General features: G+C 54.9%; 2 protein-coding genes and 1 non-coding gene across 9 annotated transcripts; 2 read left to right on the top strand and 1 right to left on the bottom strand.

The window, feature by feature from the left end:
• Positions 1-39: 39 nt before the first annotated feature.
• On the bottom strand, positions 40-10,643 carry LOC121333587 (discoidin, CUB and LCCL domain-containing protein 1-like). 5 transcript variants are annotated; one of them, XM_041400088.1, is made up of 16 exons: positions 10,423-10,643; positions 7,496-7,717; positions 5,179-5,316; positions 4,671-4,722; positions 4,414-4,486; positions 4,116-4,249; positions 3,933-3,970; positions 3,620-3,814; positions 2,811-2,932; positions 2,559-2,727; positions 2,351-2,443; positions 2,083-2,173; positions 1,853-1,890; positions 1,570-1,686; positions 1,092-1,117; positions 40-994 (listed from the first exon to the last, which is right to left on the bottom strand). In XM_041400088.1, the coding sequence occupies exons 1-16, from the start codon at positions 10,625-10,627 to the stop codon at positions 638-640; spliced, it is 2,070 nt and encodes a 689-aa protein (XP_041256022.1). In that variant the 5' UTR covers positions 10,628-10,643; the 3' UTR covers positions 40-637. The 5 variants fall into 5 exon arrangements, with proteins under 5 accessions (XP_041256022.1, XP_041256021.1, XP_041256023.1 ...); XM_041400091.1 differs by having other exon boundaries at positions 954-994; positions 1,092-1,156; XM_041400087.1 differs by having other exon boundaries at positions 40-1,117.
• LOC121333604 lies at positions 292-421 on the top strand. The gene has a single exon (XR_005952323.1). It is a non-coding gene; the product is annotated as a U11 spliceosomal RNA (small nuclear RNA).
• Positions 10,644-10,666: 23 nt separating the features above from the next.
• On the top strand, positions 10,667-22,257 carry GMEB1 (glucocorticoid modulatory element binding protein 1). 3 transcript variants are annotated; one of them, XM_041400094.1, is made up of 10 exons: positions 10,667-11,088; positions 12,288-12,448; positions 13,400-13,482; positions 14,402-14,526; positions 15,337-15,440; positions 15,856-16,010; positions 17,133-17,261; positions 17,957-18,094; positions 19,153-19,266; positions 20,315-22,257. In XM_041400094.1, the coding sequence occupies exons 2-10, from the start codon at positions 12,321-12,323 to the stop codon at positions 21,019-21,021; spliced, it is 1,683 nt and encodes a 560-aa protein (XP_041256028.1). In that variant the 5' UTR covers positions 10,667-11,088; positions 12,288-12,320; the 3' UTR covers positions 21,022-22,257. The 3 variants fall into 3 exon arrangements, with proteins under 3 accessions (XP_041256028.1, XP_041256027.1, XP_041256026.1); XM_041400093.1 differs by having other exon boundaries at positions 10,670-11,088; positions 12,272-12,448; positions 19,144-19,266; XM_041400092.1 differs by having other exon boundaries at positions 10,670-11,088; positions 19,144-19,266.
• The last annotated feature ends 1,044 nt before the right edge of the window (positions 22,258-23,301 follow it).

Consider the following 23,301-nt stretch of genomic DNA (forward strand, 5'->3'; position numbering starts at 1 on the left):
GTGCGCGCCATAGCGCTCCCGCCAAAAGCGCTCCTCCTCCCGTCGCTGCTTCAGGGAAGAGGTGTGCCCAGCATGCCCCGCGCGATTTGCATAACCCTGGCCGGCTAAAAAGCGGGGAAAACGGCGCTTTTTCGAGGGAAAAACCACAAAAATGGCGATAAGAAATGAGTTGAAGAAGGATGAAAGAATAGAAATACCGAACTTCATGTTTAGTTTCTGCGGTGTCTGTCGCCCTGTCCTAGCCGGTACACCAGCGCGTTCCCTTTTTGAGTGGCGGCAACCCCAGGCTTTAAAAAGGGCTTCTGCCGTGCGTGGCACGGGGGGGGACGTGCGCCACCCCCGCGGAATCGACATCAAGAGATTTCGGAAGCACAATTTTTGTGAAGGAGGGCTGCCGGTAACCGCCTGTTCCGGCACCCCAGCATCGGTGAACGGCAGAGAATGGGCTTTGAGCGGTGTCTGCTGCTGGCCCGGGATATCGGGTCACGTCTGTGACACCACGCACGGCGGGAAAGGTGGGACAAGGACTTTAACACTCCCACCCGGGTGGATTGGCTGCATCTCCGGCCAGCAGGCAGTGCAGGGCACTCCACTCCATATCTGTCTTTCTACATATAAAACATAGATTTACATATGATTACTTTAAAAAAGCCCAGTGCGAGCACGGGGAAGGTCCTCCTTTACGTGCCTTCTCCCCTGCCCAATATCGTGCCGCTGTACTCCCCTCCTTACAAAGCTTCATGGTACACGTGTGTGAGGGAACAGCGCCTAGGCCACCCGCAGGCCCCCTCAGGATAGGGGCTGCCATTCCCCTCCACCGCAGCTGGCAGCTCCCCGGGCCGCAGGGCCGGGGTCTGGTACTGCTCTGGGGAGCACCCGGCAGGTCCTGTGATGATGCGAGTGCTGTGGCGCATCCCGGTGGGCTCCAGCTCACTGAATGGCATGGCGTACTCAGGCTCTGGCGGCAGTGGCTCCGCGTACTCATGGTGCTTCCCTGGGACGTCATAGTGGTTCAGGACCAGTGGTAGAGCGTAGCCCTCTTCCAAGAGTGGCTTGAAGGTGGAGGGACCTGTCTGGCTGCTGGGGCTCACCTGCACCAGGTCTGGCTCAGTGTACTCTGAAACAGGGAGGCTGCCATGTCAGGAGAGTGATGGTGCTGTGGCAGAGGTGGGTGAGGTGGGTTGAAAAACTGAGCATGTTTGGACTTTCAAGGATAGAAAAACTGCCAAAACCCACCCAGCGCAGGGCACCCACACATGGAGACCCCACATTCCTCTGCCACACCACAGAGAGGGGCTCCTGCTGTCCCCAGCCACCCTCCAGTGCCAACAGCTGTAACTGAGGTGGACTACTACTACTACTACTAGATAATGTGTGGTGCTATTACAATAAAATATAATAATTAATTATAATAATTAAATGGGCATGTCTAATTTATCAGGGCCTCCTTGTTGCACAGGTCCACAATGCAGGAGGGGTCAGACCAGAATGGGGAAGGAGGTACAATGGGGAAGATTCAGCTCCAGCTCTGGGCTGAGGGACCAGTTCCTGCCCTGATGTCCCTGTTACCTGGTGAATGGGTCCAGCTGAGGTCCCCTGGTGTGGGGGCCATGGGGAAGGAGGCCGGGCTGGGGGCTGGCATGCTCTGCAGGGAGCAGACCTGGCTTGACTCCAGCTTGGGGTACCCTGGGCAGGGAGAGGAAACCCTCAGTTGTCACAGACTGTCACCTGGATGTGCAGGTGCCCCTGGGGCATGGGACAAGTCCAAGCTTGGTAGCAGTACCAGTTAAACCAGCTGCACCCCACGGCACACAGACCCCTGATTTTGAGGAGGAGTTGTGGACCCTTTTACCTTTTGTGATCCCGCAGTTCAGCTCCACTGCTGACTTCCTGCCAAAGGGAGATGCAAGATGGGGCAAGAGGTCCCAGCTACCCTGTGCCCACCACCACCTATCTCCGCACACCCATTGCTTTAGGGGCTGCACCCCTTGAGACCCAGTGAGCAGCTAGATGAAGTTGCTGGAATTTGGGGAGGTGATGCTGAGTCCCCCAGGGCAAAGCAGGGGACAAGCCAGGACCAACCTCTTCCTGTGGCAGAGGAAAACCAGGAGCAGGAGGCAGGAGCAGAGTAGCACAAAGCCGCCAATAAGCAGCATCACCAGCAGTGTGGAGTCTGGGGAGAGAGGGCAGTGTCAGCGCCCTGGGCCCCATCCCACCCCTTTGCACCCATGAGTGTCAGAAGCCCAACTGGGAAAATCAATGTGTTCCCATGGGGGGATGAAGCCCCGGTGGCACCTCGAACACCAAAAGACAATGCTGCACCCAAAGGGCAGCCCCCCATGGAACCCACCTGCCTTCTCCGGGTCCAGAGCGATGCCAGGAATGGGGGTGCAGCTGGCTGGGTGGCTGGTGGGTTCAAGCACCTCCTTGGGGACACTGGGCACTACAGGACAGAGCAGGGACTGTGACTGTGGGACCACCACAGAGTGCATAGGGAGGTGAAGGCCCCAGGAGGATTTTTTGGACATGGGGGTGTGAGCTCCTGTGGAAGGTCTCACCATAGGGATGGGGCACGCGGGCCCGTGCCAGCTGGCAGCCTACCAGGGCCACCTTGAGGGCAACGCGCTGGTGCCAGCTCTGTGGTGTGACACGGATGTAGCGGGCGACGATGGGGGGGATAAAGGCGTTAGAGACCTCCCCCTGGCTGTCAGCATTTCCTTCAAACACCTACGGAGAGGGTGAAGAGGCACAAATGGCTAAATATCCATGGGCAGAGGGTCTCAGCCCAGGGATATTCTCCCCATTCCCACCTTGTCCTCCTGACCACTGCTGCCTCTGTAGGGTCTCCAATTCTTCCCGTCACGGCTAGAGGAGACATGGTAGGATGTCACGTAGTAGTCATGCTGCTCGGAGGAGCCCTTTGTGATGATGCCTGTGAATGCAGGAGGGGGTTCCCCGCTGTCAGTTAGGGGTTGCGGGGCTGGGGAAGGGCTGCCCTCTACCCCACTGCCCTCTACTCTCAGCTGTCTCTGAGATATTCAAGACCCAGCTGGGAAAGGACTAGGAGGGCAGGACACGTCACCTGGCAGAGGGGGATCCTTCTGACCCTGGGAGGAGATTTGGGTGGCAGATTTCAGTGTGGGACACTCTGGTTTGCCCCCATGAACTGATAACCTCCAGTTCCGGCTGCCAGCCCTGCATTCCTCCCTCCTCCAGTCTCTGGCTGGACAATGTTCCCATTTTCCTCACTGTGGTCGCCAGCCACTGGCACACAAAGCCCCTGCTTTTGGCAGGCTCGGGCCGCACAAAAGACGCTCACTGGCACCAGATGCAAGAGCATAATATTAACTTGTTCATCCCAGAAATGGCTGCAGATGAGGGGGGCAAAGGGACAAAAGGAGGACAGGAGCAGCCGGAGGGGCTGGTGTGCTCTGCATCCCAGTTTGCACCAGGAAAACCATGGCACAATGAACTCCAGTGTATTCTGGGAGTTATGGGGGTGCAACTTCCCTGGGCAGTTTTGGGGGGGATCAGTGAAGCTGGCACAACGGGAGGACAGTGGTCAGGGTGGCATGGGGACGCAGGCCGCTGTTGTCCCCCTCTGATGGCCAACTCTCACCTGTGACATTCCTTCGGGTGCCCAGGTCCAGCTCCAGCCAGGCAGCCTCGGCACCGGGTTCGGCCGCCCAGGAGTGGCCAGTGGTGCTAAGTGCTGCCCGTTCGGCCACCCAGGCTCGGTCCTGGCCCAGCACGTCCACCTCATGCCACCAGGACGAGGCATTGAAGGTGACCACCTCCAGCACATCATCACAGGCTAGGGACAGGAGACAGCACACTGGGAACCCGGAAACCCCAACCAGGCAGAGGAGAGTAGCAGCAGGTCTGGCAGCTAAAATCATGCCTTAATTTCAGGGGAAATGGGAAAAAAATACCTTTGTGGAATACAAGTCGCTTCTCAGACAGAGATCCCCTGTATGGAAGAAAGCAGGGGGAGCATCAAACAGCGTGAACAAACCCTGGGGTCTCTGAAACTGAGGGGTGGCAGTTTCCCAGTGTCAGTGCAGGTGGGTCCCACAGCTCCATGTGGGGTGCAGCCCCAGCCACTCCTCACCCACCTTTTGGAGCGGAGCCCGTTGGCAAAGGCTGACTCATACAGCGTGATCCCCTTCTCCCGAGACAGGGTGATCTGCCCGCCCAGCTCATCTGCAATCACCCCAGCATGCACAGCTGCCTTGCACAGCACCGATGTCTGCAGAGAATGGGGAGTAAGGGCAGTCCCCCACGGCAGGCCTGAGCACCCCGTGGGGCACCCCAAGGCCACACTCATCACCTCTGGGTTGCTGAGGGTGACAAGCAGTGGCCACGAGCTGTGGGGACCATCCCCGGCGGGTGCACCATGGTGCCCACACTTACGTCCCGGTAGCCCTGGCTCGGGTTGCCCCAGATGTCCCCATGGATGTCCTTGCAGCCCGCAGGGCAGTACACACTAAAACACATGGTAAGGGGTGAGTCAGGGCTCCCTCCCATCCAAACCCCCTCTTCATACCCACTCTGCTCCCCATCCCACTGGAGCTGTATGTCAGGAGAGGGATAGGATGAAACCAGGACTGATGGGGACCCCTGCAGCAGGGGACACCAAAATGGGACCATTCCCCACCCCGACCACTCACCTGATGTGCTCCTGGGTGTAATGGGTGCCTCGAACCAGGCAGGAGACCAGGTCTGCAAGGCAGGGACACCCCAGGGTGAGGGACCCCCACCTGCCCCACAGCACACACCCACTTCTGCCTCAGGGCACTCCATTCCCCTTCCCAACCAAATCCTGCTCCTCATTTGGGTTCTGCCTTTCACACCCCCATATCTGGAGGGGCAGGGAGGGATGGCCCCTTGGTCTCTGCAGCCATTGGCCCCATGGCACAATCTATGCTGCCTGTGGCTCTGCCTGATATTGGGATGCCACCTGACTTGGGGGTACAGCATTCTGGAAGGGGTCCCAGCTGGCTGTATGGCCTGCGGGTCTCCCTTGTTTGCCCCCAGCCATGGAGAACATGGAAGTTCGGGAGCTCAGGGCAATGGAAGCTCATCCTGGGGTCAACAAGGAGATTCCTTCACATCCTTGCACAGGCCAGGACACATCCCACGGGTGTCTCTGCATCCCAGGGGATGCTGCCCCCATACCTGGGTGCTGTGAGGTGGCATAGGACACAAGGAGGCCTCGTCCCGAGCGGTGGCTGGTGCTGTTGAACAGGACGGTCACAGTGCTGGAGTTTGTCACCAGGAGTGGGGCAGAAGGGACGGAGTTCCTGCAGTAGGGCCCTGCCAGCAGTGATGGCACCAAGGAGAGGATTTGGGGTCCCTGGGGACACACTTGGACACCTAGACCCCAGGACTTCACCTCCCCCTGCCTGGCCCTTGCCAGGGCCAGAGGGTGTCAGGTATTTGGGCTGTGCTCAGGGTGGTCCCAGAGTTGTTCCACATCCAGGGTGGCCCATCCCCAAGGTAGTCTCAGCACCAGGGTGCTGAAGGGTGGTCCCATGAAGCATGGCCCCATGTCAGGCTGGTCCCATCTTGAAGATGTTCATGTTTTGGGATGGTCCAACACGACAGGATGCTCCCATGCCCAGGCTGGTCCCAGCCCCAGGGTGACTCCATTGCCCTCATGGGACACCTGCCACCACATCCCCCATTGCAGAGACTGGTACACATGGCATCACCCCATGGAACTCCAAAATGGGAGCTGTGTCCTCGTCTCCTCCCCACATCCCCTTTCATAGGTGCTGCTGAAGCTGCCTCCGAAACTGCCCCTCCCCCCATTCAATCCACATTAATTTGCAATTCTATCTCCCTGATTAAAACTTCAGCTTAGCAGGCAAGCGGATTCCTTAGGGACATCTCTGGTTCCAGCTGGGGACAGAATGTGGCCCCAATCCCTGGACTGCATCACCCCCTGTCCCCCACATCATCCTTCTCTCTATCATGCCTATCACTTGGGCTTCTGGGCACCCAGAGATGTTTTGAGCAAATGCCATCATTGTGCTGGGGACAGGGAACTGTGTCCTTGTGTTCCTCTGGGGCTGCTGGCGACACCTCCCCCTGTGCCTCGGTTTCTCTACCCTGACCCACACTCTCATCCTGCCTGGGTCATATTGAACCAGGAGGTCGATCCCAGGGGACGTGGGACATGTGCACGCAGAGATCTCACATATGAGATCTGAGATCATACAGAATGGAGATCTGCATAATATGCAGATGAGATCCAGATGAGTCACATGCAGATTTCCCTTCCACTGGCTGCCAGACAGCAGCGCTGCCCTGGGTCACTGGTGCCACCTCTGTATGGATCTTGGTGGTACCCTGGGAGCTGGGGACCCCTCAGCTGAATCCCAGAGGCTGCCACCCCCATGGGGACCCTGCCAATCCCAGCAGAACCAGGCCAGGGGCCAGACACCAGCTCTGAGTCAGGGAAGAAGCCCACAGCCTCTGCCTGCTCCAGCCACTTCCCAGAAAACATCTGGAACTTCTCAAGGACCAGCGTCAGCCATGGGAGAGGGAGTGGAATCCAAGCTCTGTGTCATGCTGGCATGGCTCTGGTGGTATCCAAAGGGGCTGTGAGTGCCTGGCCACCTCCCCCAGCCCCCAAGACCTCATCTGGGAGTCCCCCCACTTTCCCACATTGCTGCATCTCAGCATGGGGCCAGGATGTCTCTTAGCTTTGAGGACAATTATGTCCCTGAGGCCACAGCAGAGGAGATGGGGACCAGGGACCTCGTGTGCTGTCACCCCTTTGGGGACCAGCCCAGAAAGGGTGAAAGCCCTGAAGAACAGGGAAAACTCCCAGTCCCATGGATCCAAGCCAGCTCTTTTTCATCCTGCATTTCCCATCGCATCTCCTGTCCAGCCCCTGCCCCTCACCAGGGCTGCTCCTCCATCCCACCCCACCACCTGATGCTTCCCCCCACCCCCAAGATGTTTTCCTCAGCATTCATCATGTTGCCAGTGCTGCCAAATCCCTCCAAGACCATTAATTCTGTCTGGGAAAATCCTGGAAGTGTTTGGGCAACGGCTGGGCCGACAAATTAATTATTCAGTGACTGCATCTTGTCCCAGCTGGGCAGTTCCCCCACAAGCTTCGCAATAATCTTCTCCTTGGGTACCCACCTCCTCAGATATTCCCATTTGCAAATATAACTCTCCTTCTATATCCTCCTCCTTGAATATCAACTCTTCTGTTTGGGTACCCCTTCCTTGGATATTTCTCTTCTTTGGATAACTCGCTCGTCAGATACCGGATACCCCTCATCCTCTGATATTCCCCTCCTTGGATACCCCCTCCTTGAAAACCCGCCTCCTTGGATATTGCCCCACTTGGTTACCCCCCTCCTTAGATATTCTCCCTCCTCATGATGAAATCAGCTAAACCCCCAGATTTTCCCGATATTCTCCCAATCCACAACACTGCATCACCCTTGCCTCGGTTCCCTCAGGATCCCCTTACCGTAGGCAGTGCCGGTCTGGGGGTCAGCAAGCAGCAAGGAGCTGTGGGCACACTGCTCCGAGGGCTCCAGATCCACATCCCCGAATGCCAGGAGTAGGGAGGTACCCGGGGGGGCTTGAAGCCGCCAGCAACACATGGTGTGGTTAGGATATGTGCCCGGGTAGTTCTTGGAGCTCAGGGTGCCACTGTGGGGTGTCAGCAGTGTGTGGCCACAGCCGTTTCCTGCAGAGACACCGGGGAGAGTGCTCAGACAGGCTGTTCCCTGCCTCAGTTTCTCTCCTTGGTGAGGACCCCAGAACAACCCTTGGGCACCTGCAGCCTCTTCAGATGTTTTCCTCATCCAAAGCATCATTTTCTGGTGGCTTTTCTGGATGCTTCTGGCACTGGCAACTGTCCACAGGAGGATCCAGGGATGAAGCTGCCAATAGCTTCCTCCACAGCCACCCACCATGACCCTCTACCTCCAGCTCCTCTACATCCTCCAGTCCAGGAGAACACCAATTTGGGGGGATATAAAAGGATTCAAGGAGAGAATATCCCCACTCCATGGGGCTGTACAGTACTGAGCAGCCCCCAAGAACCCCTGACTGCAGCCTTGACCTTGAGGATAACCTTGGACAGCTGCATCCCCATTGCATCCTTCCCAGGGTGATGCCAGATTCACCACAAAAGGGGCTTTTCTCTGGGCTCAGTGCTTCTGGGCATGAGGGAATATCCTGGAAATAAGCTGAAAGCACCAGGCATTGAGACCTGGCCATAATTTCTGGTCAGGATTGGGGTGCAAGGAAAGGGGGAAAGCACCACTCAGCCCCACTGTGTGGGCCAGGCGTTTGTAGGGGTCCAGTGCTCAACACCTCCTCCTCACATCCCCCAAAAGCTGTTGCTCCTGCCAAGCATCACCCTGGCACAGCCAGAAAGAAAAATGAAGGTGGGCACAGATTTGCCCAGCCTTGGCTCCCCTTGCTGTCGCTGGGAGACAACACAAATCGCCAGCAAGGGAAAATCCTGCAGGGATAAAAAAGGGGGGGGGGCTGGCAGTGAAAGATGCCAGCCCCTGCACAGAGTCCCCTCCTCCCCAGCCTGTGGGAAGGGCTTGCATCCAAACTGGGGGAGGTTTATCCTGCAGGACTGGGAATAATCACCAACTTTTCCCCTTTCTGGGCAGTGTCCACTGACAGAGCAGAGCTGGGAAGGATCAGGCACTCCACGATGGGGGCTGGGGGGGCAGTGGGGACCCTAGGGCTGCCAGGACAATAGCTCCCAGAAGATGTGCTCTGCTGGGGGAGAGAAATTTGGGGTTTTTGGGGGGAGTTTCTAGCACAAAAAGTCAAAGCCACTGGGATCTGCAGGGAAAACCCTCTATGGCCAGGACAGCTGGACATGTGAGCCCAACTGGGGAGTCTTGGATCGATCCCCCCAGGTCTATATCCATACTGGTGGTGCAGAGGAGCTGTGGGGACCCATTCTGGGAAAAACCCATCCAAGGAAAGGAAATCTTTGTCAAAAACATCCTGAGTGTGACCAGCACGTGCTGGGAGGGAATGTCAGAGATAAACTGAGAGCTGCAGGCACTCCTGGGAATTTGGCTCCAAAGATGACACCGAGGGGCCAGGAATAGCCAAGAGGGGGAACCATGGGGGACTTACCCCCAGCCACAGAAACTTTACTCCCCTCCCAGAAAAATGTGAAAACTGGATTTCCGGTGGGTGAGGGTGAACTCGCAGCTGGGCCCCGCTGGGATCATTCCTGCCAAGGATTTGTTTGTTTTCTCACAGGATGCAAGAAAGACACAACAGGGCGATGCTCCGACAAAAGCCCTGCTCATCCCTGCCTCTGTCATGCTGCTGGCCCCGGGAAAGCTCCCCCGTGTCCACCAATGGGTTGGGGATCCGGTGGAAACCTGTTGCATGATGTGCCCCAAATCACACTTTTTGACCGGGAACGTAGCGGGTTTGTAGCGGGATTCTGCCTCCAGTGATCCCAGCCGGTCCCCGTGCCTCAGTTTCCCCTCGGGGAGAATAATGCTTTGGATGACCCATCGTTGTTTCCTCGCTCTTGGATGAACTGGGATCGAGTGACACCGGGAAACACGAACTTTGGGATCACATTTGGGTGAACATTTCCTCGAGGTCGTCCTGGACCTCGCGGCTCCAAATCCCCCCGGGAGCGGCATTCCTGCGATGGAGCCCACTGCCCGGCTCTGCATGTAAACTCCAGTGATTCTCTTAACCTGTGGATTAGGGGTTCCCCAGGAAAGGCGGGATGGAGCCGAACGCGGGACTCTCGGGACCACCGGCGTGGTCACCCCCGGGGGCAGGGACAGAGAGGGCTGGGGGGGCTGCGGGAAAATGCGCGGGGGCGGGACCGGCGTGATGCGGGGGTGGTGGGGCCAGGGACAGAGCTCGACCCGTCCGATACCAGAGCAGAGGGATACTGGGGACCCCGTCCCGGACCAGTACCAGGGCAGACGGACGGCGGGGACCTCATTCAGTCCAGTACCGGGACAGAGGAATGGCGAGGATCCCATTTCGGGTCGGTACCGGAGCTAAGGGATACCAGGGACCCTGTCCCGGGTCGGTACCGTGACAGAGGGATGGCAGAGACCCCGTTCAGGAAAGGAACCGGGGCAGGCGCACCACTACGACCCTGTGCCGGTGTGGTGTGCTCTGGTCACAGCGCAGAACCGTTCCCGGGAGCCCATCCTGATTTGATCCCGGTCCAGACACAGCGAAGAGCCTGTCCTGGACCATCCCGGGGCAGAGGCGAGCCCGTCCGGTCCCCCTTCCCAGTCCCCATACCGCACCAAGTTCCGGTCCCATCCTGGCGAGCGAAGCAGAAGCTCCGGGAGTACCGGTAGGAGTGGGGCTCCCGGTGCCGCGTCCCGGTGTGGGACGTCCCGCCGCCGGTGCTCCGCAATCAGCACTCACCGTCCTGTGCGCCGGCCGAACGCAGCCCCAGAGGGCCGAGCAGGAGGCAGTGGCACACCAGCGCCAGGGCCCCCGGAGCCGCCCCGCCGCCCGCCCGCATCATCATCCTCATCATCCTCCTCCTCCCGCTCCCGCCGCCGCCGCCGCCCCGGAGCCGCCGCGGCTCCGCAGCGCCGTCGCCCCGGCACCGCCCTCCTGCGCCCATTGGCGGTCGCCGCCCGACTCCGCGTCACCATTGGTCTGCCTCGTTGTCCATCAACCAGGACGCACGGCGGGGGCAGTGGGGGATTCGACGGGCCGGCCGTGGGAGGTCCCGGTGGTCCCGCCGGGGCTGGCCTGGGGCGGGAGATGCCCGGTAGCGCGGTCCACGACTCGCTGCTGTGACCAGTGGGGAGCGAACTTCGTCGTGACACCCCTGCCGGCAACTGGTGGCTTGGGCTGGCGGGTGACGCCGCGAAGGCGATACTGCCGGCGGCCACCAGAGAGCAGCAAAGCGCCGCGTGCTTCACCGGTCGGCCCCTTTAAGGCAGGCGGCGGCCGGAAGTGCTGGCGGCCGAGGCCGCGGCGGGTACTGCGCATGCGTTGCTGCTGCCCGGCCCGCCTCCCCCCCTCCCCATCCCCCCGTTCCCCCGTCCCACAGCCCCCGGTCTCGGCCGCTCGCCGACGGTAAGGCCCAGCCGGCGCCGTGGGGAGGGGGGGCGAGGCCACGCCCCCTCCCCGGTCAGGCCACGCCCCTTCGCCGCCGTGCGCGCCGCGGGGTGGTCCCGCGGGCCCCATGTCACGTGACCCCTCGACCCCAGCGCGGGGGAGGCGGCGACCCCCGAGCCGCAGCGCGGAGACCACGCGGGGGCCGGGGGGTTCCCTTGGGTAGCTCCCCCTCCTTCTCGCTTAAGGCCTCGGCGTGATCGCCGCCGCAATTTCTCCGTGTCCTGTTGACCCCCCCGCGCCAGATATCCTGGCGAAGCCCTGCCGTCTCTCGAGGGGTCCTGGATGGCTCTGTCTGTCCCCCGGAGCGGGATGAGGTGCGGGAAACCGCCGGAGTCCCACGCCTGGAGCCGGGTGGGCGCGTGGCCCCTGTGTTGGCGGCTCCCCCAGTTTGTCCTGGTGTATCGCAACCAGGGGATATCGAAACTATTGTCATCCGCCAGGAGATCCTGGCCTGAAATCTCTGAGATTTAGATGGGATTTTGAGAAGAAATTGTTCCCTGTGAAGGGTGGTGAGGCCCTGGCATAGGGCCAGAGAAGCTGGCTGCCCCATCCCTGAAAGTGTCCAAGGCCAGGCTGGATGGAGCTTGGAGCAACCTGGTCGAGTGGAACGTGTCCCTGCCCATGGCAGGAGGTGGGATGAGATGAGCTTTCAGGTTCCTTTGTGCCTGAACCATTCCACGATTCTGAGACTGGCCTTCCCAGCAGATTGTAGACCTCAGGCTTGCAGGGATGACCTCCAGCCGCACGCTGTAACCAAACCACCTCTGTGCCTCGTGCGCAACCATGAGCACATCCCCTGGGAGTGCAGTTTCTCTGCGGCTCCCTGTCAGGTCCTCCTGCATTAGCACTGCACCTTGACACTAGCTTCTACTGGGAAGGATCACCCACGGGCATGTTCCTGGTAGTGAGAGATCAGAGCATGCCATGGGTGGACCAGAGCATTCCAGCAGTGGCTGAAGGCACTGCTGGCCAGGACCAGCAGGAGAAGCTCTGTGTTGAAAACACACTCTTGCCAAAACCCACCGATGTGGGTCTGTTCCTTGGTGTCAAGTTGGGGGTTCAGAGCTGGAGAGAGCTGCTGGCTGGGGAAGTTATGAATGGGATGACACTGGGGGGATCTGCCTCTGGGATCTGTTCCCAGCTCTTGTGATCCACAGGGAGGAGAAAACCTTGCCAGGTTCATGTGAGAGATGGCGAATGCCGAGGTGAGCGTCCCTGTGGGTGATGTGGTGGTTGTACCAAGTGACGGGAATGAAGGGGAGAACCCAGAGGATACCAAAACCCAAGTGATCTTGCAGCTCCAGCCGGTGCAGCAAGGGTGAGTAGGATGGTACTACCTGGAAGGTGCGAGATGGGATGGGGGGAGCCCTCTGGGTTTTTGTGGTGCGGGGACAGAGCGTCACTGTGGTTTCCAGGTCTGCGTCAGTTTTGTGTCACACTAGGGAGAGAGAAAATATAACAGATTAAATCTTTTGTGTGTGTGGTTGTGATGGGTTCTTCAAGTGCTGAAATTGTCCTGCGAGGCTGTGTTGGTACAGTGCTCCCAGATCATGGAAGCAGTGCTGTCCCAGTCTCTCTCTTCCTTCTCCAGTCCCAGGGCTGGTTTTTGCCACACTGCAGCCACTGGATGTGGTGGTCTGTATGTTCAGGCCTTCATGTGCCTCTGTGCCAGCCCTCCCCTAAAATAATTCTCTTTTAAAATAAAGTGGGGCTGGGATGTCAGGGAATTTTATAGCTCCCTGGCACGTGCTGCAGGGAGTGGCTTTATCTTCCCTCTGGATCAATCAGGATGGAAAAAAACTTGCTCTAGTTTGATCATATTTGCAGGGCAGGGTGGCTGTGGGCCTGCCAGTGACTTCCCTTTGTGATCATCTGTGTTGCAGTGCCACACAGGGCTGGAAGGGAAATCCTGGGACAGTGGTCTTTGCTTCCTGTTGTTGAGGGTGACCGAAAGCAGAGGAAAAGGCACAGGGAAGCCTGCAGAGCTGCCTCAGTGGTGCTGGCAGAGTGCAGGGTGGGATGACAGCACTGGGAATGCCTCTGCATCTGTCAACCCTTGGGATTACTAGTGTTTTGTTTTATTAGTGTTCGCCAAAAAAATTCCTGGTGATTGAAACTATATCAGACAAAATTAATGTCCCTTGAAGACAGGCAAAAAGAAATTTACTGAACTGTTTAACCCTGTGCTGTCAATCCTAATTTCCCATGATTTGTATAATTTGTTTATGGATGGCCATAAACCAAGGATTTCCAAATCCTTTCACCACAGGATTTACCAAGAGGGCTCCGAGGCCAGTGCCGCTGTGGTGGCCGTGGAAACCCACACCATCCACAAGCTGGAAGAAGGGATTGGTGAGTTTCCACTTGGTGTGGATTAATCCCCTCCTGTGCAGGGCTTGTGTCTCCAGTTTGCTGGGCTTCCTTCTGGTTCTGGCCCTGCAGATGCTGATTCCCAGGCATGGATATGGGTAAAGGGGCTGGCCATACTCTGCTGTTATTGCTTGGTCTCAAAGTCCTGGAAGTGAGATCATGGCTCTCCTTCAATGAGTGGTAAAGGGGTCCAGGAGAGCCGGGATGTCACCCCAGTCCTAGTGTGCAGACACTGGCAGCAGGAATGACAGTGATGAGGATGTGGTGGCTGAAGCATCAGGCTCTAGTTGTGGGGTCTTTGCTGAACCAGCTGTCTGATGGTTTGGGTTGGATGTTCATAAGAACTGAGCAGGTTGGCTCCAACTGCTCTCTCCCATCCTGAGCAGTGTGTGGAAAAAGGCTCCTGTCACTGGATGCTGTCACTAGATCTTGACTAGAGTTCTGCTTTCCTGTGTTGGTTTGGGTCTTTTGGCAGGATTAGCAGAAACTGTGCACGTTAAGAGAACATATTATCAGTAAATATCTGATATCATTGCTAAAGAGATACCAGAGCTGCAAGAATCTGAGAGATATCTTCAAATTTTAAACCATTTTCTTGCTACTAAGATTGTTCTCATTGACACCTCCCCCCTTACAGATGCGTTGGATTTCTGATGTAATGTTTCCTTATAGATGAGCTTCGTTTGCAGCATTGTTACACCAAAAAGCAGATGTCAGTTGCTGTTAGAATTAATCTGAACTAACTCTGAGAACATGGAGAGGACTGATCCTGAACTGGGATCTGCCCTTTTTTTTTGGTTTCCCAAGTGCAGGTCTCATAACCTATGAGCTTCCAGCTCCCACCTTGTGGGATTGGAGCCTCTTGGGTGGAGAGTTTAATTTTGAGCTGTTCCTCCCTCAGACCCCAGCACCCTTGAAACAAGTGAGGAAATCGAGATCGCCTATCCCATCACCTGTGGGGAGAGCAAAGCCATCCTTCTCTGGAAGAAGTTTGTTTGTCCAGGAATTAATGTCAAGTGTGTGAAGGTAAAGGAGAGACTCCCAGTGGATTCCTTTCTGCTATTCAGGTGGGCTGGTTGGCCTCCACAGGAATTCCTTAGTTTTTGTGTTTCGTCCTGAGTCCTTGGATTGTTGGTGCCAAAGTTGTTTTTTGATGGGGAGAAGCATGGAAAGAGTGGATTAAGGAGGGAAGGATATCACTCACTTTGTATTTCAGTGGTATTTGCTGTTGAGGAAGGGCTGAAGGCAGGCAGGAGATGTGTGTTGAGATCTGGCAGAGCTTTGCCTCCTCCCTTTTCCTTGGTGGCCTGGTATTCCACTCCTGGCACTTCCTTGGTGAGCAGGTTGCATTGAGAAGGGAAATCTTGGTATTACGTTTTCCCACATGAGAGCATGGCAGTGTGACAGCCAAGTCCCTTGTGCTCCTGCCCCTCAGCAGGAACTACTCAAGTCACTGGAGCAGGGCAGAATGGATGCTCAAGGGAAGACCTGTGTCAGCTGGATGCTGCTGGGGCATTGGATGTAACAGAAACCTCCTGTAATGATCTCCAAAATGACCGTACATGTTCATAGGAGATGATTTGGTTCATATAAACCCTTCAGGGCTGTTTTTGGTTAGGGTTGTGAATGCCTGTGATTGGCAGGTCATCCCTACAGACGTGCTTCCTGGAGCTGTAAGCATTGCTGTGCCCAGGGGATCAAAGCTGGCAGGGATCTGAGAAGCAGCTCCTCCTCTCTCTGGGTGGAAGTGGGGGCTCAGATGAGCTGTGCTGGATGTTCCAGTCCTCCCAAGTGATATTACCCAGTTTGTTGAGCCTTTGCTTGTCTCGTTGCCAGTTCAATGACCAACTGATTAGCCCGAAGCACTTTGTTCACCTGGCTGGGAAGTCTACCCTGAAGGATTGGAAGAGAGCCATTCGCCTCGGAGGAATCATGCTAAGGTATTTGACCTCTGTCCAACTTCAGGGCTCTACCCCTGCAGCTGCAGGACCCCCAGCAGGCATTTTGTCTGCCTTTCAGTCTCCAGCAGGCCTCTTGGAGGCCCACAGTACTGGCCAGCAGCCTGCAGAGATCCTGGCTCCATGATGTGACGGTCAGGATCCCTCACCCTGGACAGAAGTGGCATTGCCTGGGGAACCTGGGGTGGAATAGGACTGAAACCGTGTGTGTGAAACTGGGGGTCTCTTGTGTTTGCCATTTGAAAGCCTTGCAGGAGATTTTTTGGGTGCAGAGTGGCCCTGGGATCTCCCTTTCTCTTTCCTTCCCATGACTGTAGCATTCCCAGGTGGAATACTCCCTTTTGTCTCTAGGCTGAGATTTCAGCTGAGCCTGATTCTATCCCCACTCCCTGCACAGGAAGATGATGGATTCAGGGCAGATTGACTTCTACCAACACGACAAAGTTTGCACCAACACCTGTCGAAGCACCAAGTTTGATCTCCTGATCAGCAGTGCCAGAGCACCAGTGCCAGGGCAGCAGAGTGTGGTGCAGACGCCAACCTCAGCTGATGGTAGGAAACCAATTACCAATGCCATGGGAATTTCCCTCTGATGCTCCTCTCCCTCCTACATACACTTTACACCTTCTTCCTGGGCACATCAGGGCAGTCCCACCAGGAGCTTGCTCTGGTTTCTGGGAAGGAAAATACTTCTCGTGTCTGTTTGGAGAAGTCTTGTCAGCATCTGTCAGAGGGCTCTGCTCTGCGGGACTGGGAAGGTTGGAAAACAGCTAGCATCAAGAAGCTGCTTTCCAGAGAGGCAGCCTTCATAGCCAGGAGAAGGATTGAGAGCCTTGCAGGGATCTTTGTTCTGGGATCATCATGGGAGCAAATACTTGTGAGAGCTTGCACAGCATTTTCTGATATATTTCCCATTTGTGAGTCTGTTATAAAGGCATGAGTTGGTCTTAGGAGTGAACTTACAAATGCTGTCCTCCTTCAGAACATCCATGAACAGGATGTGGTGGTTGGACATGATTTGATTGTCATTCCAGCTGCAAGTTCTCAGTGATCCTGTGCTCCAGTGCAGATACTGACCTCTTTGCTGAGGTTAAGGGAGAAGACTATTCCCAACTGTACCCCATCGTTAAGCTGGGTGGGTTACATTTCTCTGAGCCCCTGGGTGAGTGACATGGCAGAGTTGTCCATAGGCTAAGGAGAATCTCTTGGAAAGCACCATAGCCAACTTACAGTGGCTGCACATTGGTAAGTCCCAAATTTGATCCAGAAACTTTGAATTCTGTCGGATCCATTTCCCTTTTATAAACCAGCTCGGACCCTAGCTCCATTTTGTGAGGGATTAGGGGTGCAGAGTTTCCTGTGGATGAAGCAAGGGGAGAAGGATGGCTGGGCTGAGCCTTATTTATTCCCTTCTTTGTTCGGATCCCTTTCTGCTCCCTTGAGCCGGGACTCCACTGTGCAAGGCACATGGTTTTCCCTCCAGAAGCTCCAGAACTTTTCACAGTCACAGTTCCAATGAGAAGCAGCAATATTTGCTTTTAACTGGTTTGGTTGAAAGAAGGCAAGCACAAACCTGACCCAAAGAGTGAAAGAGAGCCTGGGGAGGGCTGAGGGGTTGGGAAGCAGAGCAGGGATTCGGGCTGTCAGAGGGAGCTGATGGGGGCTTTCTGGCAGGGAGCATCACCCAGATTGCGCTGTCGGAGGAGAGTATGGAGGAGGGGATAGAGTGGAACTCGGCTCTGACAGCTGCTGTCACCATGGCCACTGAGGAGGGTATGAAAAAGGACACGGATGAGATTTCAGGTAAGCTTAAGCTGCTTGTTGGGTGTTTTCTTCTCCTCTCTTCCCCTGTTACATTTTGGAAAACTAAACCTTGCAAGTAAGTAAAGTTTGGGCAATGACAAAACTGTCCCTCAGCCTCCTGGATCTCCAGCATTACCCCGGCATCCAGGCTTTCTGCCAATGGACCTCCTCACCCCGTAGAACTTTGGCCCTGGCCTCATGGCTGATGGATAATCCCTCAGATCAGATGTTACTGGTTGCAGTGAGGGTTTTTCGGTTTTGTTCCAAGGATGTGAAACACAACTGCCAGCCTAGAGCTAGACTGGAACCAACAAAGAGCAGAGTCATGTTTGTTCCCTGTCAACTCTCTGTTCTGTGTCTCTCTGGTCTTCCATCCCCTTGTTGTATCAGTATGAAAGCTTAGCTAGAATTTCCTCAAATGATGATTTTAAGCTCTGCATCTTGCAAAAATGTGAAATGTTGCCTTGGAAGTCATGGACTTGCTTAAAAATCTGTTCCTGATTTGCTGCCTGAGTCCATTTTGCTTGGTTTGGGGTGGGTTATTTTTTTCACATGTCCTGTGCACCCCAGTAGCCAAGCTACCTTGCGAAGGTAGTCACCTGGAAAAGATACACTTGCCTGAGAGGTTTAAAGTGGCCCTGTGGAAAAAATGCCAAATGCTTGTATATGTTGACTTTTCCTCCTTTTTGTGGCAGAGGACACACTGATGTTCTGGAAAGGAATTGCTGATGTGGGTCTGATGGAAGAGGTGGTGTGCAACATCCAAAAGGAAATAGAAGAAGTCCTAAGAGGTGTGCAGCAGCGGTTGGGTCAGTCTCCCTTCCTGATGACAGGTATGTTGTGAGGAAAAACCCTCAAAAGGGCAGTTGCAAGCGAAAAAAAAACAGTGCTAAGGGTCCATTCCACCATGTGAAGCTGGTGAGTCAGGATGGGGAGTGAGTTCCCCCTCATTAGCTGAGTTGTGGGAGCATAGTCTGTGTTCTCAGCATGCCCAGGTGTGAAGTGCCTTTGCTTCAAAGCACTAGGCTACACCATTCCATCCTGTTCCCTGAGCAAAGTGACCCTGGCAGCTTGCTCGGACCATCAGATGACTGTCCACAGCTCCCAGCCCTGATGGAAGCTTTGCAGAGTCACTTGGACTGGAGTTACTCAAACACTTCTCTGTGACACTGCAGGCCTAAACAGGTCCTGCCCCCTCACTTCTTGTTCTGCTTTCACTGGTGCCAGAAAACCTATTTTGGGGGCTGAACCAGATGAGGGGAATTATCTGGGTTAAAAATAAATCCCTCTCTCCTTTTTAGGGTTATTTTTAACTTGTAACAGGCTCCCTAATCTGGTTCGTCATATGCCCCTGTGAACACCTTTTGTTGATGCTCTTCCTGGGAGAACATCCATGTAGCCACAAACTTAATTTTATCCAGGATATTTTTTTTTAATTTTCTAATTTAACTTTGGGCTGGTGCATCTTTGTGTCTGATAGGTGTCAGGTTTTGGGAACTATGAGTGATTGAAGTCAGTGGATTATAACAGACATTTTGCACAGCTTTCAGTGGGGCTTGGCATGTTAATGACATTGTCAAGAGCATGAGGTGATGATTTGTAGGTGGAGAGCTCATTTGTATCTCTGTGATTGCAAATTACACTTTCATTTGCAGGAATTTGGAGCTGCTTGAGTGACACAGGTCTGTGATTTGCTTTATTATGTGAATGGGATTATTTAATTCTAGAATGTCAGAAGGATGAGGGAGTTGGGTTTCCTTTTTTTCAGCTAGCCCTTGTGAAAGAACAGAGAGAGTTTTAAAAAGCAGTAGAAAATTTTTGGTGTAACAGGAGCATCTTTTGAGTGCCCAAGTCTTAACATCCCTGTGTCCTTTCCTTGGAGATGCTGCAGTCCTGAACAATGTCGCCCATACATTTGGCTTAATGGACACAGTCAAGAAGGTACTGGACAACAGGAAAAACCAGACAGAGCAAGGAGAGGAACAGTTTCTTTACACACTGGCAGGTAAAGTGCCTAACAAGAGTTCACATCCTGCTGCTGCTCTTGGGAATGGACATGACTTTCCTTTTCCTCAATTAATTAGTGTTAGTGTTCAGGCTGCCCCAAAACAAGTGCATCCCAATCCCTTTCTGTCATATGGCTTGAGTGGAATTTCCTCTCTCCCCTGTCTCACAAAGAGCAGTTGCTTGGGACATCGGACAACTGAAAGTCTGTGCCCTTTGCTGCAGTGGGCGTGCTGCAGGCATGAGTCCAATTCCCTCAGGATTAGGGACAGGACATGCCAGCTCAGTGCTGTGCCATGATCACCTGAGCCATGGACAGTGTTGTGCTGTACCCAAGCTAATAAGCCTCTCTGAGTACAGGGCGCTGAGCTTCTGCTTGTCTTGGCTATCAGAGCTGTTTGCTTGTCTTACAGTGCTATTGGGTGTCCTGCTCAGCTTTCCCTGAGCTGAAGCCACTGACTGACCTGGGATCCCCAGAGCTGCTCACTGAATGTGTCTCCCTCCTCACCATGTACTGTAGAATCTCTTGTTATCTGAGATGTTCTAGTCCCCTACTGCCCTGGATAAATGAGGTCACTGTGCTACTTCTGGCTCCCAGTGTTCCCACTGATAAGCATTGACGAGGATGTTTCATTGACCCAGGCATCCTACTGGCTGTCCCCAGTGCAGGTGCTAGGCTCCTGGGAAGGTGACCCAGCCAAGCTCATGAAGCAATTCCAACTGCCTGGGGGGGTCCCCTCTCCCTTGCAGGCGGGTTTAGCTTGTGGGGAGCAGAAATGTCCATCTCCTTGTCAGTAGGAGTAGCCAACATGTATGGAATGTTACCTGTGTCTTACCCAGGCGCTGGCAGCTGGAACACTGACGAGGTCTATGTAGGTGGCTACTGTTTTCCTTCAGTGCCATTTGATCTCGAGGGAGAAGCCAAGATCAGACTCACTGGGTGGTTGGGTGACCTCTGGTCACAAACCTGGGAGTGATGGTTGGTTCTGGAGCCCCAGCAGCTCTTATTTACCCTGGCGTGACATGTTGTTCAACCATTCCCTATGCAGACCTGGAGCGGCAGCTGGAAGAACAGAAGAAACTTGCCAGGGACCAGAAGTCCAAGTCCCAAACCATCCAGAATGTGGTGCTCATGCCCATGAGCACTCCCAAGCCTCCCAAGAGACCCCGTCTGCAGCGCCCAGCCTCCGCTACCATCCTCAGCCCCTCCACCCCCATCCAGCAGCCTCAGTTCACTGTCATCTCCCCCATCGCCATCGCGCCCGTTGGACAACAGTTCTCTGTGGGCAACATCCCAGTGGCAACCCTCAGCCAAGGCTCCAGCCCGGTGACTGTTCATACCTTGCCATCTGGCTCCCAGCTCTTCCGATATGCCACCGTGGTTTCATCCTCCAAGACCAGCTCCTCGGACACCGTCACCCTGCACCCGTCCTCCAGCCTGGCACTGCTGAGCTCAGCAGCCATGCAGGACACCGGGGCCCTGGCCAACGTGGCGACCATGGTCAACCCCGTCGAACTGGTGGCCATGGAGTCTGGCATCACTTCCACCATCCAAGCTGTGGAAGGTACCTCGGACGATGGGCAGACCATCATAGAGATTGACCCGGCTCCAGATCCTGAGGCGGACACAGATGAATCAGAGGGCAAAGCTGTGATCCTGGAGACAGAGCTGAGGACTGAAGAGAAAGTGGTGGGAGATGTGGAAGACCATCAGCACCAGGTCCATAATGTGGAGATTGTGGTCTTGGAAGACTAGTGGGGAAGGCAAGCATCAGTGAGGGGAAGAGTTGGGAATTCGTTTTATTTCAGGCGCTTTTGTTAAGCATCTTTTCCAGCCACCCCATTTGTTACCATGGATATTTTCATTGTGCTGTATATTTTTTATATATATGTATATGTAAAGTTTTTTTTTTTTTTTCTTCAAACAAAGCTGGAGAAACATGTGAGACATGGATAAGGCTCCATCTCTGTGGAGCACTGAACAATACCACCTGTGGCAGGGTCAAGGAGAGACTGGATCTCTGCTGGACAACCCAGCCAGGAGGAACTAGCCATGCCTCGGTGCTTCTGCTCCAGGGCTGCCCTGGCCCGGAGACTTTATTTGAGAGACAATAACACTTGAGTGTGGATGTGGCTGTGAGAAGGGGTGACAGATTTGGGGTGGAACAGGTACTTCATTTGTATTTTTATTTTCCCCAGGGAAAGGGAATTCTGTCAGACCCTTCACTGTCACCTCAAATGGAATTTTTCATTATTTTTCTTGATTTGAGGAGGCTGACAGTACAATGAATTTACTGTCCATGTTCTCCTCCTCCACACAAATTGTTTTTATATCTCTATTTTTTTGTATTTGTTTGCTCTCTCCCTTCCCTTGTCCAGATTTCCCAGCTGCAAAGCCCTGGGACCTTCTCTCAGGGTCCCTGTATCCCAATCCCTCCTCTTCCCATGGCACTTTTCCCTCATCCCTTTCCCTGCCTGGCAAGGCTCGGTGCTGCAAACACCACTTGAAGACTCCAAGATCACTTCAGCCTTTTGTATAAGGCAAAAAATATCAACTCAAGCTCAAACCCAGATCTTCCCCCTTGGCTGCTCAGCACTGCAGGGACCTTTAAGGGTGTACAAAGCATGTTGTGCTGTTGCTTTCTGGGAGAGCCAGATTTCGGATCAGGACAGCTTCTGTTTATGCTGTGTGCTGAGGCTGCTCCGTGCTTGTCGCTTCTTGTTTGGTGGTTTTATTTTTGTATTATTTTTTCTTCTTTCTTCCTATAATCTCTTGACAGGGTTAGAATTGGGACATTGCTGAAATATGGTGCACCCCTCTGTTTTCCCACTTTCCCTCTTTTTTTTTGGTGGTTGGAGATCCATTTGGGCTTTGCCACACTGGGAAAATGGAGGGGGAAAGCACCGGGTGACCTCAGAGGTGCGGAGGTTTGGGAGGGTGGGAGCTGCTTGGCTGGAAATAAGCAAAGGAAACACACCTGGGGAGGGTGGGGGGAGGGCAGGAAGATGTGTCTGGCTATTTTTTTGCATTAAAAGGAAAAATGGAGTTAAGCTCCAATGGATTTTTTCATTGGAGAGGTAAAAGGTGGTGCCTCCATCGCCTTGAGAACAGCAGGGGATGGGCAGGGATTCCTGAACCTCGATTTGTGAGGGGTGGTCGCTGCTCCTCTGATCTTGGCCTCTGGGAAGTGTTTCCTGGCTTGGGGTGGAGGTGGGAACAGCTGTGGGAGCCAGATCCCATGCTCAGCCTGGAGACGAGAAGGTTCTGGGGAGACTCTTAGAGCCCCTTCCAGTGCCTAAAGGGACTCCAAGAGAGCTGGAGGGGAACTTTGGACAAGGGCCTTGAGGGACAAGACAAGGAGGAATGGCTTCCCACTGCCAGAGGGCAGGGTTAGATGCAGTTATGGGAAAGAATTCTTCCCTGTGAGGGTGGGCAGGCCCTGGCACAGGGTGCCCAGAGAAGCTGTGGCTGCTCCTGGACCCCTGGCAGTGTCCAAGGCTAGGCTGGACAGGGCTTGGAGCAATCTGGAATAGTGGAAGGTGTCCCTGCCCACGGCAGGGAGTAGAACAAGATGAGCTTTCAGGTCTCTTCCAACCTGAGCCAGTCTGGGATTCTGTGGTTTTGGATCGGGGATCCATCTCATTCCATATCCAGCCACCTTCCCTCCATTCTCCTCTCGCTTCCTCAGGTCTTTGATTGAAGGGGAATGGGGACGTTTTCAGGACCCCTTTCCCCAGTTCAGGCACACAGCAGATCCTGTCAGCTCCCTTCTGGAGCTGTTTGTGTCTCTTGCCTGGAAGGTGGGGTGACTCTGGGCTCCCTGATCGCTGCACGTCTACCCAACACCCAGGTAGCCCCCTTGACCTGGGTGGGGGTCCCATAGGACTGAGATGTTCCCTGGGTTCTCTGGAGTGCTGGACTGGGGACGGGGGGAGCTAAAATGTCGCGGCGCGACAGGATGAGGTTGGGCTAAGCCCGCAGCCGGGCCTCGAATTTGCCATTTTTTGCCTTTGACCTCAGCGAGGCCGCCTTGCC

This window comes from Onychostruthus taczanowskii, unplaced genomic scaffold (genome assembly GCF_017590055.1).
Source record: "Onychostruthus taczanowskii isolate IOZ18803 unplaced genomic scaffold, ASM1759005v1 scaffold171, whole genome shotgun sequence".
Taxonomy (NCBI): domain Eukaryota; kingdom Metazoa; phylum Chordata; class Aves; order Passeriformes; family Passeridae; genus Onychostruthus; species Onychostruthus taczanowskii.

What these genes read in the sequence shown, in the direction of transcription:
- GMEB1 (XM_041400093.1), top strand. Translation starts at nt 12,321, where the DNA reads ATGGCGAATGCCGAGGTGAGCGTCCCTGTGGGTGATGTGGTGGTTGTA. An exon ending in CAAGCTGGAAGAAGGGATTG is followed by an intron (nt 13,483 to 14,401) that starts GTGAGTTTCCAC and finishes TTCCTCCCTCAG; the next exon opens with ACCCCAGCACCCTTGAAACA. An exon ending in GGACACGGATGAGATTTCAG is followed by an intron (nt 17,262 to 17,956) that starts GTAAGCTTAAGC and finishes TTTTTGTGGCAG; the next exon opens with AGGACACACTGATGTTCTGG.
- LOC121333587 (XM_041400087.1), bottom strand. Translation starts at nt 10,627, where the DNA reads ATGGGCGCAGGAGGGCGGTGCCGGGGCGACGGCGCTGCGGAGCCGCGG. An exon ending in TACACCCAGGAGCACATCAG is followed by an intron (nt 4,487 to 4,670) that starts GTGAGTGGTCGG and finishes CATGTGTTTTAG; the next exon opens with TGTGTACTGCCCTGCGGGCT. An exon ending in CGAGCCAGGGCTACCGGGAC is followed by an intron (nt 4,250 to 4,413) that starts GTAAGTGTGGGC and finishes CATTCTCTGCAG; the next exon opens with ACATCGGTGCTGTGCAAGGC.